This window comes from Perognathus longimembris, chromosome 7 (assembly GCF_023159225.1).
Source record: "Perognathus longimembris pacificus isolate PPM17 chromosome 7, ASM2315922v1, whole genome shotgun sequence".
Taxonomy (NCBI): domain Eukaryota; kingdom Metazoa; phylum Chordata; class Mammalia; order Rodentia; family Heteromyidae; genus Perognathus; species Perognathus longimembris.
In genome coordinates, this window is record NC_063167.1 from 45,150,945 (window position 1) to 45,168,427 (window position 17,483).

Genomic DNA, 17,483 nt, shown 5'->3' on the forward strand with positions numbered 1-17,483 from the left:
ACCACTAGGTCATATTCGCACCCCTATTTCAGACTTTTTGATTGTTAGTTGGAGGTAAGTATCTCATGAACTTTCCTGTCCAGACTGGCTTTGAACCACAATCCTCAGATGTCAGCCTCCCTGAGTAGCTAGGATTATAGATATGAGCCGTCAGTGCCCAGGCTCAGCTTCTAGATCTAGCTGCCTTACATAATTCTACTAGAAAGCAATCATTGGAGGAAACAGGGGTATTAGGGTATTATGAGAATTTTTCTTTCTCCTTGCAGGGGATGAAGATACCACCAGAACTCCAAGGAGATGATGCAAATTCCTAGGCAGGTGAAGCTTCTTCTAGTCCATGTAAGGGGCATTTCAAAGTAGGCTTTGTGTTTTTCCTTGAGTGATACACAGTGAAGGAGAGAAGGAAGGGCGGTATCCAGGCTGTGTTAGCTCTTGTTAGGATGGTCTGAATTCAGTTACACTGTACAGTGGGGTACATGGTGACAAATTTTTTTTCACTTTTTTATTAATTAAATTTTGTTGACAAGGTGTTGTGCAAAAGGGGTACAGTTACATAATAGGGCAGTGAGTACATTTCTTGTGATATCTTACACCTTCATTTTTCTTTCCCTTCCCTAGATCAGGTAGGCATATATACAATACCCAGTGTACGAAAATCATATACAGTAGCCATGTGGCACACGCCAAAAGAAATTCACCTAGAACTTTAAATATAATGTCAACAAAAGAGTTTGCTTATCCTTGTCTTATATAATCATACATACATAGCTGTTGAGCTATTGTGATCCACTGAGAGGTCTATTTTAGACCTTTTTATGTTTAGTAGTTGTTTGGTTTTAGATACATAATGTAAGGCGGCTGACCCAAACCTGTAGGAAATACCATTTGACAAGAAGTTTTTTGTTTCGCAGACCTGTCTCTACTGTTTCTCCCGCCCCCCACCCCCAACAGTCATATATCAAGGAGACCATGTCCCTTTGTTCTCTGTTTTCTAGGCTTGTCTCGCTCAACATTATTTGTTCAAGTTCTGACCATTTCCCTGCAAATACCAATATTTTATCATTTCTAATCACTATGTAGTATTCCATTGTGTATAGGTACCACATTTTTTGGATCCATTCATCTGTAGAGGGGCGTCTGGGTTGTTTCCATATTTTGGCTATTGTGAATTGTGCAGTGATAAACATCATGGTGACAATTTTTATTCAGTAACGTCAGCTGTTTTATATTCTGTCTATGGCCAATGAAACTCTCAATTCTGATGCTCTTTGGATGGGAAAGAAAGGAGAGAGGAAGGAGTTGGTTGAAAATATTAAGGAGAAAAATCACTATTTCATTTAGTAAATTCTCATCAAGCAAGATGGTTGTCATGGGAATGTGTTTTAACAAGTTTGTTTGAACAGAAAAATACTATCAGACTTCTCCGATAGAACTTGGTTTGGCCTGTTAATTTGATGGTAAAGGCTGACTTTGCTGGTTAAGTGAATTTTTTTCTATACATCAAGTGAACTAAAAGTATGACAAGATTCTGAGTAAAATATATTTAAACCACATGACAAAAGCAAAATGCTTAGCTGAAATTGTATTACCCAAAGTATCATGAAATAAATAATATTTTAATATTGAAATCCTTTCTAAATATAACAAGTTAATCAAAATACTTCTGGATGGGAAAGTAACAGTTATAAATTATTATCTGATAATTCCTTTTGTTTTATTTTTTGAAAAGAGTCTAGCTGTATAACATAGGCTGGTCTTGAGGTCCTCCTGCCTCAGTCTCCTGAGTATTGAGATTACAGGCATGTATTACTTGCCTGAGAGATCATTCTTAAGAAAGCATTTTAGAAATGTGGCTTAGTGGTAGACTGCTTGCCTAGCATATGGAAGGCCCTGGGCTTGATTCCTTTGTACTACATAAACAAGAATAAATAAATAAAATTAATTTTTTAAAAAAGAAAATATTTATTTATTTATTTATTTATTTTATATCCTTTGCCTCCGTTTCCCAAGTGCTGAAATTATGATACCTACCATTCTGTGTTTGAAGAAAGTCTTTGTGATTAATGAAAGTGAGAAAGTGAGTGACTATCACAACTAGAGAGCAAAGCTTTTTTTTTTTTTTTCTTTCTTCTAAATTAAATGCTTCAGATTAGCTAGGTCCCAGTGGTGCATGCATATAATGCTAACTACACAGAAAGCTGAGATCTGAAGACTTAGGTTTGAAGCCAGCCAGGCAGGGAAGTCCCTGAGACTTTTTTTTTAAACATTCTGAAATTATAACTTAGGCGTAAAAGCTGGAAAAAAAACCTACTAGAGATTAAGAGGACCTTCTTTCCTGTTTCTCCCAAATAAAATCAGTTTACTATTTAATCCTCAAAGTTTTAAGTTTTCTCTCAGTACAAAGCAACCACTACATACACATAAAATATTTATTTGTTAATCTAATAATTTCCCTGGCTCATCCAATGTGCAATGCACATGACTCCAAATACTACAATTTGGGGAACGTATACATGAACTGAAAAATCACAAGTTCAAATTATTACAACTTGTTCTTAAATTTATAGGACAGGCAAGTCATTTTTACTTCAGTAAGATGGTGCACTGTCATCTGACTATCAGATTGTTTTAGTATAAAACACTATCGAGATGCCAATTCAAAGGGATTAAAGATAAAACTTTGAGAAGTTCTCTATTTATTAATGGCTGTATAAGATCATTACAAGCAAATATGTGTTTATATCCTGCTGAAGACTTTGATACAGTCTCCCTGAGACTCTTATCTGCAATAAATTACCAAAAAAGCCAGAAGTAGAGCTGTGGCTCAAGTGGTAGAGCACTAGCTTTGAGCGAAAAAGCTCACAGACAGCATCCAGGCCCTGAGTTCAAACTTCAGGATTGGTGGTGGATGCACACATGCACACACGCACGAACACACATACACAGATACACATTTCAACCTATTTGTTTGCAACAGAATTTTAAAGAATAAAATTTCAGCCATGAGACAACTGAAAAATGAAATTCGATGGTGTATCACTTTGAGCTTCTTGGAGTTGGAAGGAGTTCAAAGAACAGAATGACATTGCTGTAATAAAACTTGAGTTTCTACCTGGTGATTTATAAGTGGGGTTTTGCAACACTGATATCCATGAAAGTGGAGCACAGAGTTAATGTGGAACAGTACCTCAGTTTAGAAATAACACTCAGAGGTAATATTCATATGAATTAATTTTGAAGATTACGATTTATCTTAATAGAAGGGGCACTTACAATAAAATATTGATTTTTAGATATTACTTTTGAAAAAATTAGCAATGCAGGGAACAGTTGTATAATTAACAAATAAAACTCCTGATGACTTTGCTGCTGCTGAATGTGTAGGAGGATTAAAAAAAAGTCTTCCAAGATAAAAATTTATCACAATAAAATTGTGAAGTGGAAGAGAAACAATGGCTCAGAGTAAGACAGGATTGATGTAAAAATGAGGGGCCAGCATGGAAGGCCTTAGTCATGAACTTCTCAGGTGTCCACTCACTATGGTAGTCCCTGCATCATGAGTTCAACCCACTCATACTGATTTTTTTTTGTCTGTACTGAACATGTAAATGACTTTGTTATTCTTTTCCTTTCTTCTCCCTCCCTTCCTTCCTCCCTCCCCCCTCTCTCTTTCTTTCTCTTTTTTAAATTTTTGTTTGTTCTGGGGCTTGAACTCAGGGCCTGGGCACTGTTGCTGAGCTTTGCTCAAGGCTAGTGCTCTATCATTTTGAGCCACAGCTCCACTTCTGGTTTTCTGGTGGCTAAGTGGAGATAGCTCAGACTTCCCTGCCCGACCTGGCTTCAAACTGTGATCCTCAGATGTCAGCCTCCTGAGTAGCTAGGATTACAGATGTCAGCCACCAGCACCCAGCTTATTTCTTAAACCATACACTGAAGAAACTACAGACACAGTGTGCGTGTTGTATTGAATATTATAAGTAATTAGGAATGATTTAAGGTATACAAAGATGTGCTTAGGTTACATTAAAATCTACTTTATAGAAAACACTTGAACATCTTCAGATTTTTGTCCCAGGATCTTCCATAGAACCAAAGGATGACTTCATATATATTTAAAGAGTGCAGTAAACTTTATCTCAAAGTTCTGGTATTTCTAGTATGGCTGGAAAGTGTACTCCTTGCAACATTTTACAATTATGATTATCTTATTTTTGTGTGCCAGTACTGGGGCTTGAACTCAAGATCTGGTTGCTACCCTTTAGTTTTATTTATTTATTTTTCTGGTTTTGGTTTTGGTTTTCTCAAGGCTAGTGTGCTATCATTTGAGCCGTAGCTTCACTTCTGACTTTTTTTTTTCTGCTGGTTATCTGGAAATAATTGCCCAGGCTGGCTATGGATCTTGATCCTCAGATCTCAGTCTCCTGAGTAGCCAGGATTACAAGCAAGAAGCACTAACATCCAGCTATGATGTACAATTTTAACAGCCAGTGGAAAAATAGGTTAAGGTTACATGTTTCAAAATTGTTCTAGGGGACATTGAGGCCCAGAGCATCAAAGGCCCCTGACTGATGTGGAAAATTTTTTTGTTCTCGTCCCTGATCCTCTGCCTCCTGCTCCTGGCTCACTGAGAGGCATCATTTTCCTGTAGTCATAACAACCAGGAACCAGAGCATCATTCTCTTTCTCTATTTCTAATCATGTGATTTCTGGGATAAAGTTTACATTCACCTCTTTCCTTTCATCTTATTTCAAGACTGCAACTTTTCTATTGGACTATTGATAACTTTATTAATTTGCCTGATATTGAACGTCTTTGTTAATATATTAATATAGTAATGTTATGTATATTTATGATAACATCTTTATTAATTTGCATAAAACCACTTCTACTGAGAAGGACAAAGAGGATAAATGTATCTTTTCCATTAAAACTTATGTATGCCAAAGACTAAAGACAAGGACGCTCACCAGATGAGATTGCACACATTTACTGAGGCAGCAGGATTGTGAGTTAAATGTCAGCCTGGAATATACAGAATCCCTTTCACAAAACAAAAGCAAAAACAAGCAAACAACAACAAAAAATATAAAAAGAACTCCCTTCATCTCTGTATCACAAATCCTAGAACAGAATCTGGAAAATAGAAGGTACAAATTGTTGAATGAATAAAGAAAAATATGGTGGTACATATGTGTGCTGGGGAGAAGAAGGGCTTAAGATATGGTCTCCTGGTAGACAGGCAATCTCAGGATGCTTCCACTTAGAACTACCTCGAGATCTTGAACTCAAGAAATACAACCAGAACTCTGTGTGTGGCGCTGTGGCTCATGTGGTAGAGCGCTAGCCTTGAGATGAAGAACTCTCTTTAGCTAGTGATGAGGGCTGCCTACTTCATTTAAAACTTTAACTCTCTTTAAAAAGCTTCCTGGCAGAGGTGTTTGTATTGTTTCTACCCCGGACTCCCTGTGTCTGATAACATGTTTAAGTCAATGAAAGCAAAGTTGTCAGGGCTGCCTGAGTGCTGGCATGCAGCAGATGCTCAATGACTATTAAGTCAGTGAATGAGGCAGGGACTCACTATGTTCTTCCTTACTTTTGGACTTCCTCTTTCATTGGCCATTGATTTCTTTTTTTTTTTTTTTTTTTTGCCAGTCCTGGGCCTTGGACTCAGGGCCTGAGCACTGTCCCTGGCTTCTTCTCGCTCAAGGCTAGCACTCTGCCGCTTGAGCCACAGCACCGCTTCTGGCGGTTTTCTGTATATGTGGTGCTGGGGAATCGAACCTAGGGCCTCGTGTATCCGAGGCAGGCACTCTTGCCACTAGGCCATATCCCCAGCCCCCATTGATTTCTTTTTTGAGTAAGTTGGCTTCAGTTGGTTTCTCTCCTTTGTGGTTAAACCATCTTGAGATAGGCTCCAAAATTAATTTTAGCTATAGAAAAAATTGACTGGCTCACGTGGTGGATTGCTTGCTTAGCATGTTCAAGGCTCTGGGTTCAAATTTGAGAACCAAAAAAAAATTCACAAATTACAATATTTAATATGTCCTAGTTGAAAGATTAAGATTCCTTTTGCTGACATTTTACATAATTTAAAGTTGCATTGTGTGCAAAGCCCAGTAAGTAATGAATCATAATAATATTAAATAAAAATGATAGAAGGCCATTTTCTCGAACTGATCCCCTGTACTAGGTCCCTACAGACCAAGCAAAAATTCAAAATAGAGTATGCTGGGTCTGGGAATATGGCCTAGTGGCAAGAGAGCTTACCTCATATACATGAAGCCCTAGGTTCCATTCCTCAGCATCACATATATAGAAAATGGCCAGAAGTGGCTCTGTGGCTCAAGTGGCAGAGTGCTAGCCTTGAGCAAAAAAGAAGCCAGGGGAAGTGCTCAGGCCTTGAGTTCAAGGCCCAGGACTGGGGAAAAAAAATAAAATAAAGTATGCTAAAATTTCACATCACTAAGCTGAAACTGAACTTTTTATCCAACCATCTGAGGAATAAGAATTAGATAGTCAAACTTTCCAACCAGGTTGGTTTCTATCAGTTTGATAATGAACCTTCATCTTTGATCCTTACACAAAGGAACTAATCAGAAAGAATCTCATGTTTAAAAAATCTATTGTTTTTATATAGTTTTCTATAGTTCTCCCTATTCCTACCTGACTAAGAAAGTAACTTTAAACCAGATGTGGTGGTACATGCCTATAAATCCAGCATTTTGGAGGAAAGGTAAGAAGAGGGTCTCAAGTTTGAGACCAGTCCAGGCTATCTAGGGAGACTGTGTCAACAATACACAACTACCATCACCACCAAAAAAGAAAAAAAGGACCACAAAAGCAATCCTGTATTATCCTTTTTGAGGCTTCACCATGACTCATCTAAGAGCCCTAGTTTAAAATGAGGTCTGATATTTGACAAATTTTTTTCTTTTCTTTTCTTTTCTTTTTTTTTTTTTTGCCAGTCCTAGGGCTTGGACTCAGGGCCTGAGCACTGTCCCTGGCTTCTTTTTGCTCAAGGCTAGCAGTCTACCTCTTGATCCACAGTGCCACTATCAGCTTTTTCTGTTTATGTGGTGCTGAGGAATTGAACACAGGGCTTTGTGCATGCTAGGCAAGCACTCTATTGCTAAGCCTCATTCCCAGTCCCTGGCATGTTCTTGATTAGTGTTGTTATTTTATGAAGAAAAGTATAAAAAAAGTCATGCCTACCTGTAAACATTTAAAAGGTGTATAAGAGAGCATTCTAGTACATCTTGATTAAACAGCAGAAAATGCACTGCTGTGCTAATCTGCAGCAGGACTCTCCATTATCTAAGGTATGGCCAGGTCACACAGAATGTTTAGCACAAAGAACAGAAGCTTTGGTGGTTCAAGATGGCTGTTTAAAAATTTATGAAGTCTTTGTGTGAAAAAGAGCACTCTGAGAGCATAGTACTGGTGGTGGAATACATTTGTTTGGCATGCTACAATTCTAACAATCTGATATGGGGCCAGGCTTGGGAGCATGACTGTTATTCTAGCCACAAAGGACAAAGGAAGCATAAATAGGAGAATCACAGTCTGCAGGGGCAGAATGCAAACATATTTGAAAAAGAACTATAGCTGGAGTTGGAGGCATGGCTCAGTTGGTAGAGCACTAGCCAATGAGTTGAAACATCAGATGCTGAGTTCGAGTCCTGGTGTTGGACCCCCCCAAAACAAACAAACAAACAAACAACCTACAGGAAAAATTGCCAAGATTGTGACCTAAGTGGTAGAGTGCCTGCCTAGCAAGTGCAGGCACTGACTTCAAACTTCAGTGCTGCCAAAGTACACACACACACACACACACATACACACACACACACACACACAGAACCTGCTTCAGATTGGTGAAGCACCTTGAGCTCTGTGATGGTTTAAGGATCAATAACTATTTACTACTTGGCTTACCATATGCCAAGCAGTGTTCTAAGCCTTTACATATATTAACTTATATAAGCTCCCAATAGTACTGTGACCTGGAGTCTGTTACTATCCTCATTTTAAGGTAGAGAATATGAATCACAGATTAAATAATTGCTATAGTCATAGGCACATCTAGTAAGTAGTAGAGCAGAATGTACCTCTTGATTGGTCTCGAGACCCCATTCTTTAATTTTCACACTATATCTAGTTTCTATTCTTACAATTCACTTAGTGAAAGGCAAAAGGTTTATACAATCTGAAAAGAAACCAGAATGTCAGAATTCATTTTGAAATCCTTATTTAATTGATGTATATTTTCTTAACTGATCTATCTTTTCTTTCTCCCTCCCTTCTTTTTCCTCCCTCCCTTCCTTCTTTCCTTTATTCCCACTCCCTCTCTCCCACCCTTCCTTTATCCTCCCCCTCTCAATTTATTTATTTCCATACAAGGTCTCACTACATAGCCCAGGCTGAACTCTAACAGATCTTCCTGTTTTATCCTGCTAAGTGCTGGGATTCCAGGTGTATTATACCACAGTCCATTTGATCACTAGTTTCTGATCTTTGATTATGATAAATAAAAATTACAGGATAGCATTATTTTGGAGTAAGTTCTACACATACTAGGCTAAAAATAAAAATGGAGTCACTCATGCCAATGTTCATGTCACAATGAAACTAAATTTATCTGACTTTCTGAGAAATCAGGATTGGAAATATACAGCCAAACTTTCCAAACTGGTATCCTTTCCCTCCCCTCTCCTCCCTCCCATCCCCCTGTCCTTCATTTTTTCACTTCCTTTCCCTCCCTTCCTTTCCTTTTCTCTTCTTTAAAAAAAGATTATTAGTCTACATTAATTTTATGAGTGGTTTCATTGTGACATTTTCCATTCATGTATACAATGTATTCCATCTAACTCACCTGATTGATCTTTCCTTTATTCCTCTTAATACAATTTAACAGTTTTGGTTTATTTTAATTTATGTATTTAAACACTTTGTACTTACCCCCCCCAATCTGTTTCTTCACCCTCCCATTTTAGCTGAGAGCTGTCCCCCATAAGAGATTGTTTTATTTTCCTGTCTGTCATTTTTTAGTGTATGTTAAATGTACAAAGTTTCACCTTATTATTTCACATGCATGTATCATATTTGAAGCAGAATATTGATCTTTTGATCTGTGTTGTTTGATTCACCCTCTTTCTTGTGAAGCTAATCTCTTCTGCCCAGCTCATCAGAACACATACTGTATTTGACGGGATGGTGTCTTACAAGATGCTAGAGTGGAAAATAAAGCCAGTTAAACTACCTTGTTGGAAGTTTCTCCTGGAACATTTGTCTTCTGGGTCCCTTGTGCAACACTCTGTCCCTCACTTTGAAGTTACACTTCCTTTTTCACTTATTCTGTTTTTTCCAGGAAACACTTGTCCATGGAGATGACTCAGGCAAATGAGGGACCTGAATTAACTGTGACTCCAGGAACCAAGGGAAGGCCAGCGTGGTACAGTGGGCTATGGTGAGAAGGACAGGCAGTACATGTCTCTGGAATTGGTAGGCTTGCTTTTTGTCATAGGACGAAGAACAAAGTTGAGCCTAACATAGTGGAACACTTTTGTAACTCTAGTACTTGGGAGGCTGATGCAGGAGTATTGGGAGTTAGAGAGATGTGTAGGCTACATAGCAAGACTAACCTAACAGAGCAGGAATGCTGTTTGAGAGCTATATAAATAATTGATTAGTCTGACAGGGTGGTACCCATTTGTAATCCCAGCCACTCAGAAGGTGAACAGGATGTTTGGGGCTAGTGGCTAATCCAGATAAGAAGTGAGCAAGATGAGATTCCAGTGCTCAAGTCCATAAACAAATAGAACAAACTCAAGGGTGGCGGTCGGAGGTGGAGAGCTGGTGTGGTAGAGTGCCTGTCAGATCAATGAGATCTGGCAGCCAGACTCAAACCTGAGTGCTAAGGTTCAAACATGTCATTTAAAACTCATGCTGAGGGCTGGGGATATGGCCTAGTGGCAAGAGTGCTTGCCTTGTACACATGAGGCCCTGGGTTCAATTCTCCAGCACCACATATACAGAAAATGGCCAGAAGTGGTGCTGTGGCTCAAGAGGTAGAGTGGCTAGCCTTGAGCAAAAAGAAGCCAGGGACAGTGCTCAGGCCCTGAGTCCAAGCCCCAGGACTGGCCAAAAAAACAAAACAAAATTCATGCTGAATCTATTTACCAGCCAGCAATAAGTGTGGACCTGTTAGTCCTAGTTCTTGGGACTACCCAGTGAGTTCAAGACTATCCTGGACAAGATGGCAGGACCCTGTTTCAAAGAGACAAAATGAATAAATAAATGACAGATGTACAATTCCAGCAAAGTGCTGAGCAAGGCATCAGTATATGATTATGTTTGGAGGGAAAAACCAGAAGAACTCATTAAGTGGCTTTCTAGTTTTTCACAGTCTTCCTCTGGGTAGAAATGCCCCCATCCTATTGTTAATCTAGGAAAGATTTGTACTGGTCATTGCTCATGCAGTATACAGGCCATGCCAGATGAGTATGAAGAATGAAGAATGTTCCTTTTCTCCCAATACTTTAACAGTTTGGGAACTTTCCTTTTTTTTTTTTTTTGTCTCAAATGCAAAAGGAGCATGGAAGGCATTTCTCTTCCTCTGCTGAAGATGCTTTTTTATTTTATCCTGAAGTCGGGAAAATAATAGCAACTGGTTCTTATTTTAGCAATAAAATGCCCAGCAATTGTATGAAAACCAGAATGGTGTGGAAGATGGAGAGTTATAGGAACTAATCCGGTGGGAAATTGAGAGCTGTGTGTAAAGTGGAAACATAGTCAATAATTGAGTCCAAAGTGAATCATGCTTATAATCTCAGATCCCCGGAAGGCTGTGGCAGGAGGATCAAGAGTTCAAGACCAGCCCAGGCAAAGTTAGCAAAGCCTTTTCTCAATAGAAAATGCAACTGGGGGTGTGGCTCAAGAGGTAGAGCACTTGCGTAGTACGTGCAAGACCCTGGGTTCAATCCCCCGTGCTATTAAAGGGGAAGAGGGAGAAAAAAGAATTTGTCTTAGTGGTGTTGCCATAACCCAAGCACCAGGGAAGTGGAGGAAAGATACTGTCATAAGTCCAAGGTCAGCCTGGTATACACATTTGAGACCCTGTCTCAAAATAAAAACAAAGACGGATAGAAGATTGGTAAATGTGGTGGGTGTGGGTGGGTGTCAAGAAGAGACAGTGATGAGTGTGCTGGAGGGCCAATCTCCTGCACACCGAAGTCCTAGAATCAGTTGGCTATCTTGGTTTCAAGCACAGGTGGGTGTGACATCCTCTCCTCTCCTCTCCTCCCCAAGACATGTAGGCTTTGGAATCCATAGGCAAGAGTCCAAAACCCTGGCTGGAAGCAGTGCACAGTGCTTAGAGGCTCACTGGCTGTAATTCCAGATCCTGGGAAAGCAGAGATTGGAAGGATGGTGGTTTGAGGCCAGCTCAGGCAAAAAACATACAAGAATATAAAAATTACTGGACATGATGTGGCCCAAGTCTGGTGTCCCAACTGTGTGGGAACTAGAGCAGGAGAATGGTGGAGGAAAAAAAAAATTAGACCCTACCTGAAAAATAACAGAAATAGAGGAATATATGTGTGTGTGTGTGTCCCAAAATGAGAGGTTCTTAGTTCAAAACTCCAGTACTGTCCCCCCCTAGAGAGAGAGAGAGAGAGAGAGAGAGAGAGAGAGAGAGAGAGAGAGAGAGAGAGAGAGAGAGAGAGAGAGACTCAAGCTGGAAAGTAACTTCTATTAGCATCCTTTGTTCGAGATTCCATCCCAAGTTCTGGACCAGTCGGTCACATTAACAGGTGCTGCGGGATCCAACGCTGCTGAACAGATGAACAAATGCTTGGCCGCGCCGCAAGCTTCCTTTCCACATCTGTGCCTGGGGAGGTTGCATAATGAGATGCCATAGCCTTGGACTTGATGGACAGCAGGTACTCAAGTTGTATTTTTCCTTTCTCTTTACAATAGACCCGGTCCCTAGGCGACTAAAGAAAAGAGAAATCTTTCTTGGCACCTTCTTTCGCCCCCACAGTCCCCGCCAGGTCGGGGGGGGGGGGGGGGAGCGCGTGGGCGGGGACGGCGGGGTGGGTGGGGTGTAGGGGAAGGGAGGGGGCGCGGGCCGGCGGCTCCGGCGCGGCTGGTCTCCGGGCTTACGTAAGGATTCAGTCCCGCGCGGCCAACTGGGCTTGGGGACCGGGCGGGCGGAGGCGGCGCCGCCCAAGGGGATCGAAGCTGGGCGCCTGGTTAAGTCGCGGGGCGCCGAGGTGTGGGCTCCTTATACTGCTTTTGACCGAGGGCGCCCCGCGCGTGGGAGCGCACGGGCAATCCGGGGCGGAGGTGGACTCCTCCGTCTGCGCGCGGTCGGCGGGGTCCCCAGGGGATGTTACAGCGGCGGATGCCACGGAGGCCCACCTGTGTGTGGGGGTCTGAGCCCCAGGCCATTGTGTGTGTGGGATGGCGGGGCGCACTTGGAGTTACCCCTACCCCGGTTTCTTCCGTTGGCTCGGGGATGCCCGGCCACCAGGTCTCCCACCTTTGAGATAGAGTGGGGAGTGAGATAGAGGAAAGGATGGATGTGTGATCTGCGGAGCGGACCTCTGACCCCCGTGGGGTGACAGTGCGGGGCGGGGGCCTCGGAGCTCTCGCCCTTAGCTGCCCGGGCGGGGAGGTGGCGGAGGGCGGGGCTGCGGGGAGGGGTTTGTCTTCAAGTCTCTCCTTCCCGCTGTAGGGGCGGCAGGCGCGTCCCCGCGCGAGCAGAGGGTGCCCGGGACTGGGGCCGAGAAACAAAGTTCCCGGGCTGCCACCAGGACTGCAGTCTGGGCTGCCCGCGGGGCCGCAGAAGCCATGGCTTCCAAACTCCTGCGCGCGGTTATACTCGGGCCGCCCGGCTCGGGTAAGGGCACCGTGTGCCAGAGGATCGCCCAGAACTTTGGCCTGCAGCATCTCTCCAGCGGTCACTTCTTACGGGAGAACCTCAAGGCCAACACGGGTGAGGGGCTGAGGAGGCGAGGGAGGGTGACCCCAACGGGATCGGCTTTGGTGGGAGGGAGGAACGGCCCGAGGGGTGTCCGGGCTCGGTCCCTGCGCCCTTCCCCCCGCCCGCCTGTGGCTGTGCGGGCTGGTACGTGCCGGAGCGCATGCAGCCAGCGGCCGGCGATCGCGCGGCTTAACCGCGCCCGGGAGGAAGCTGAAGCTGGTGGGGAGGAGAGTGGCAGATGCCCGCGGCCCCTCTTTTCACCCCGTTCCTCCTGTTGGGGGAGCGGGGGCGGGGGGGGGGGAGGAGAAGCCCATGCATAGCCGGCGGGGAGAGGGAGAGGCCGGCAGTGGAAAACTCCCAGCTTGGCTCGCACGCTGTCTTCCAAAGGCAAAACCGTCTCCTAGCCCTAGGGTCCTCTCCCGGCCTCTCCCCCAGGTCCTAGAGAGCCTCGCACTCCCCTTGGCGCCGGAGCCCCCGGACCGAGCGGCGCCCACCTGTGGGAGTCCCTCCTGTGCGCGCGGGGGCACCTGTGGCTCTGCAGGGCTCGCCGGCGCGTGCCCCTCCATTCCCTCGGCCTGGGGGCAGCTTCCTGGGCCGCTTTGAAAGGCGTATGTATCTTGCTGTCGCCTTCTAAGGTAAACTCTTCCTCCATCAAGACCCCCTTCTCTCCAAACTGGGACCTGGCTGCCCGGAGATTTGTTGCGAACTCGTTATGATAAATTACATTTGAATTCAGCCTTCTTGGAAATGGCTTCTTGTTGTGAATATCTCCCTGGGCGGCGCGGTGAAGTTGGGGGTCTCGATGGCCTCCATCACTTAGTCTGACAGTGTTCGGGTTCCTCCCTGCCACCCTCATCTCCCACCAGTTCCAAGGGAGTAGCGCTATAGATGGGAGGTAGCCGCTGTGGTAACGTGGGCGGCGTGGGGGGGGGGGGCACTGACCCTTCCGAGATGCTGATGCTAGTAATTAGCAACTTTCTTTAGGACAACCTGTTATTGCCTACCGTTATTGCTTCACCGTTACTTTTCTCCTTGGTGTCCCGGGGTGGTCGTTGCTCCTGATGGGCTAATTCTCCAGGGATCTGCATTTTAGAAACAGCTATTAGCGTGGAAAGGTGAGTGGGGACAGTGCAGGCAGAACCAGGCAGGAACTGAGAAATGTACTTAGGTGGTTTATTCATCATACCTCCCCCAACTCCTCTGGTGTTCCAACTCAGGGCCTTGAGCTTCATTACCTTTTAAGAAAGGTTGCAAAGCAGCCCTTAATTTTTATTCTTAAGGATGTTTCTTACCCCTACGTCTCTGTTGGATGCAATTTATGTACCAGAATTTTGTTCTATAGTGTTTTTAACCCAGGTGGATTTTAAAAATCTTTGCGGGTACTTGGGGGGAGGTACTGAGATATACCTCTTATTCTTTTTTTTTCTTCAAATTTTTATTATCAAACTGATGTACAGAGAGGTTACAGTTTCATACGTTAGGCATTGGATACATTACTTGTACTGTTTGTTGCCTCGTCCCTCATACCCCCCTACCTCCTCCCCTTTCCCTTTCCCCCCATGAGGTGTTCAGTTCACTTACACCAAACAGTTTTGCACGAATTGCTTTTGTAGTTGTTTTTCTTTTTTTAACCTGTGTCTCTCAATTTTGGTATTCCCTTTCAATTTCCTAGTTCTAATACCAGTATACACCGTTTCCAATATACTCAGATAAGATTACAGAGATAGTGTAGGTACAACCACAGGAAGGTGATACAAGAACATTATCAATAAATTCCTCTTACTCTTTTAAAAATTTTATTTTGAAGCCAAGAGCTGGTGGTTCACTCCTATAATTCTAGCAACTCAGGAGGCTGAGATCTGGGATCACAGTTCCAAGTCAGCCCAGGCAAGAAAGGTCCTGAGACTCTTATCTCAAATTAACTACCTCCCCTCCCAGCTGTGGCCCAGATTCAAGCCCCAGTACAACCCCTCCCCCCAAAAAAAAGCACAAAAAATTGAGATAGAGCATTCATTGTCCAAGCTGCCTCAGTCGCCAAAATAGCTGGGATTATAGACTTGTCCCACCACACCTGCTCTATTTTAATACCACATTCAAATTGCTCTTTCTGTATTTGTAATGTAGTCTAATGGTATTGTGGGTAGATTGGGCTCTCCAGGGTGGGGAGATAGAGACTGTGGTGAAGGCTTTGCTAGACTGACATGAAGTCCCTGTTATATAATCTCCTATACCTGACTATGGTTTACTTCTACTATTGGACTACTGGAGATAAAATCCTCATAGACTTTACTGCTTAGGCTGGCTATGAACTAGGATCCTCAGATCCATAGCCTCCTGAGTAGCTGGAATTACAGGTGTGAGTCATTGGCTCCTGGGTTTGTTCTCAGTTTTTAAAAACCACTTTATTTTTCTTTAGTTTCTGTTCTTTCAGATAACTTCCATCTCTCATCTTGTTTCCCCCTGAAGTTAGGATGTGGCTTCAAAATGTTTAGACTTTCTTTCCTGTTGACAATCAAGTACTTACTATTATTATTTTAATATTGGAGTTTTAACATAGGACCTCATGTTGCACTCTACCACTTTAGTCATGCCTCCAGCCCCCTTTTGCGGTATTTTGTGATGGAGTCTCATTGGACCCACTGTAGCTGGGATGACAGGTGCTTCTTCTAGGAGAAATGGTTCTTGAAAACCTACTTTGTCCAGGCTATCCTGGAACCACAGCCCTCCTAGTTTATTTATTTATTTGTATGAAAACTGATTTGAACAAGTTTTCCTCCCAGTTTATTTATTTGTATGAACTGACCTATATAATTTTTCAAGGAAAGAAGAGCAATAAAGGATACCAGTTTGTTTACAGTGAAATTTATTTTGGGGGCATGACCTCATATTATTTTTCCCTCTGGGAAGGTCTAAGTAAGAATCTTAGAGGCCCACTGCATGGTTAAATGTTCTAGTCTTCCACGGTCTTCATTTTTCTATTACCTGCTGTTTGCTTTTAACTAATCTGATGGTGGAAAAGCACCACAGTCTTGTTGTATGTCACAGTCTTGTTGTATGTCCACTTTTACAGGTGAAAGTCTGAAGGAAATGATGAAACATAGTAAAACCCCAGGAATGGATCCTTTGTGAAAGCATTTTGAATTGGAAAGTAGCTCAGGCCATCTGCTGCTGCCTGGACTGGGTCACAGTCCTGCTCACAGGCTTGCCTTCTTCAGCCACTGCCTGGCGAAGAGCTGCCCTGAAGGAAAGGCCACTGTGACCTCATTGCTTCTGTGCGTGCAGACTTCCCTCATGTGCCCTGGCAGAATCCATTTCTTTCCTCTGCATATGCCTTGTTGATTCGATTGCTACTGTAGAATAGAGTTACAGTGCAGTGTTGTAATGAATGTCTAATTCGACCAAGAAGATAATTAATACCTACTAAGGGTCATTGTTCTAGGTTCTGGAGACAGTACAGAGATCTCAGATTATTTTCTCCCTTGGACGATCTAAGTAAGAATCTTAGGGGCCACTGCTTGGTAAATAAGCAAATATTCCAGTCGTTATTTTTCTATTGATTACCTGCTGTTTGCTTTTTGCTAATCTCCTGGTGGAAAAGCACCACAATCTTTCTGTTTATAGTTGAAAGTCTGAAGATACTCTTTTGCCCCTTGCCCCTTCTGTCTATGCTGTATTCCACTTCCACTTCCCACTCCGAAACTGAATTCTGGCAAACTACTGAAAAACATTAGAAAGGGCTCAGGAGGTCTCTGTTGAAGGCATGAATTGCAATTTCTGTCTCCGTTTTCCCATGAGTCAAACCAGCTTAGAGTAATAGAATCCATTCTGTCTAATTAGCTCTGATTTACTGTGAAAGTTTCTACTTACCAAGGATCGGAGATTAGCTTTTTGATAGTTGTGATTCCTTGCCTGGCTAGGCAGCCTGGAGCAGTGCAGGCTGAGGCTTATCAAATACCTTATTTGGGGACCCACCCTGATCTCTGGCTTGCATTTTTTTTTTTTAAGAATGCTATGTGAGGAAAAGAACAGAGAATTGCCTTAGGTTGCCAGGTGCCGAGTTTTACATTCTCACAGGAGTTCACTTCTTACCATGAGGTATGTATGTGTTTGTGTACATGTATGTGTGATAGTAGATATACAGGACTGGCACTCCCCAGAATGGGCCAAAAATTCTAGGTTTAGCTGCTGTTTAGCTGGTCATTGTGGCTCACACCTGTAATTCTCGCACTTGTGAGGCTGAGCAGGAACTTGATCTCAAGTTCAAGGACATCCTGTATTGCTACATAATGAGACCCTGTTTCAGGAGACATTTCTATTTTCTTTCTTTTTTTTTTAGTGATGGCTTTTTAAAATTTGAAAAAAAATTTGGAATGGACAGAATTTATACTTTTTTTTTAAAAGCAGGTATTATCAAAAGCAAAAACACTTGGTTGTTACATAATCTGAAGTGTTTTTACACAAAAATGAAACAGTTACTTTGGAGAAACACAGCCATTT

The 17,483-nt window shown here is 42.8% G+C and overlaps 1 protein-coding gene across 1 annotated transcript in view; it reads left to right on the forward strand.

Moving 5' to 3' along the window:
• The first annotated feature begins 12,737 nt into the window (after positions 1-12,737).
• Ak4 (adenylate kinase 4) overlaps positions 12,738-17,483 on the forward strand; it is a 62,744-nt gene continuing 57,998 nt past the window's right edge. Inside the window, exon 1 of the mRNA XM_048351483.1 lies at positions 12,738-12,998. Within this exon, the coding sequence (XP_048207440.1) occupies positions 12,854-12,998 (145 nt within the window). The 5' untranslated portion in view covers positions 12,738-12,853. The remainder of the gene's footprint in view (positions 12,999-17,483) is intronic.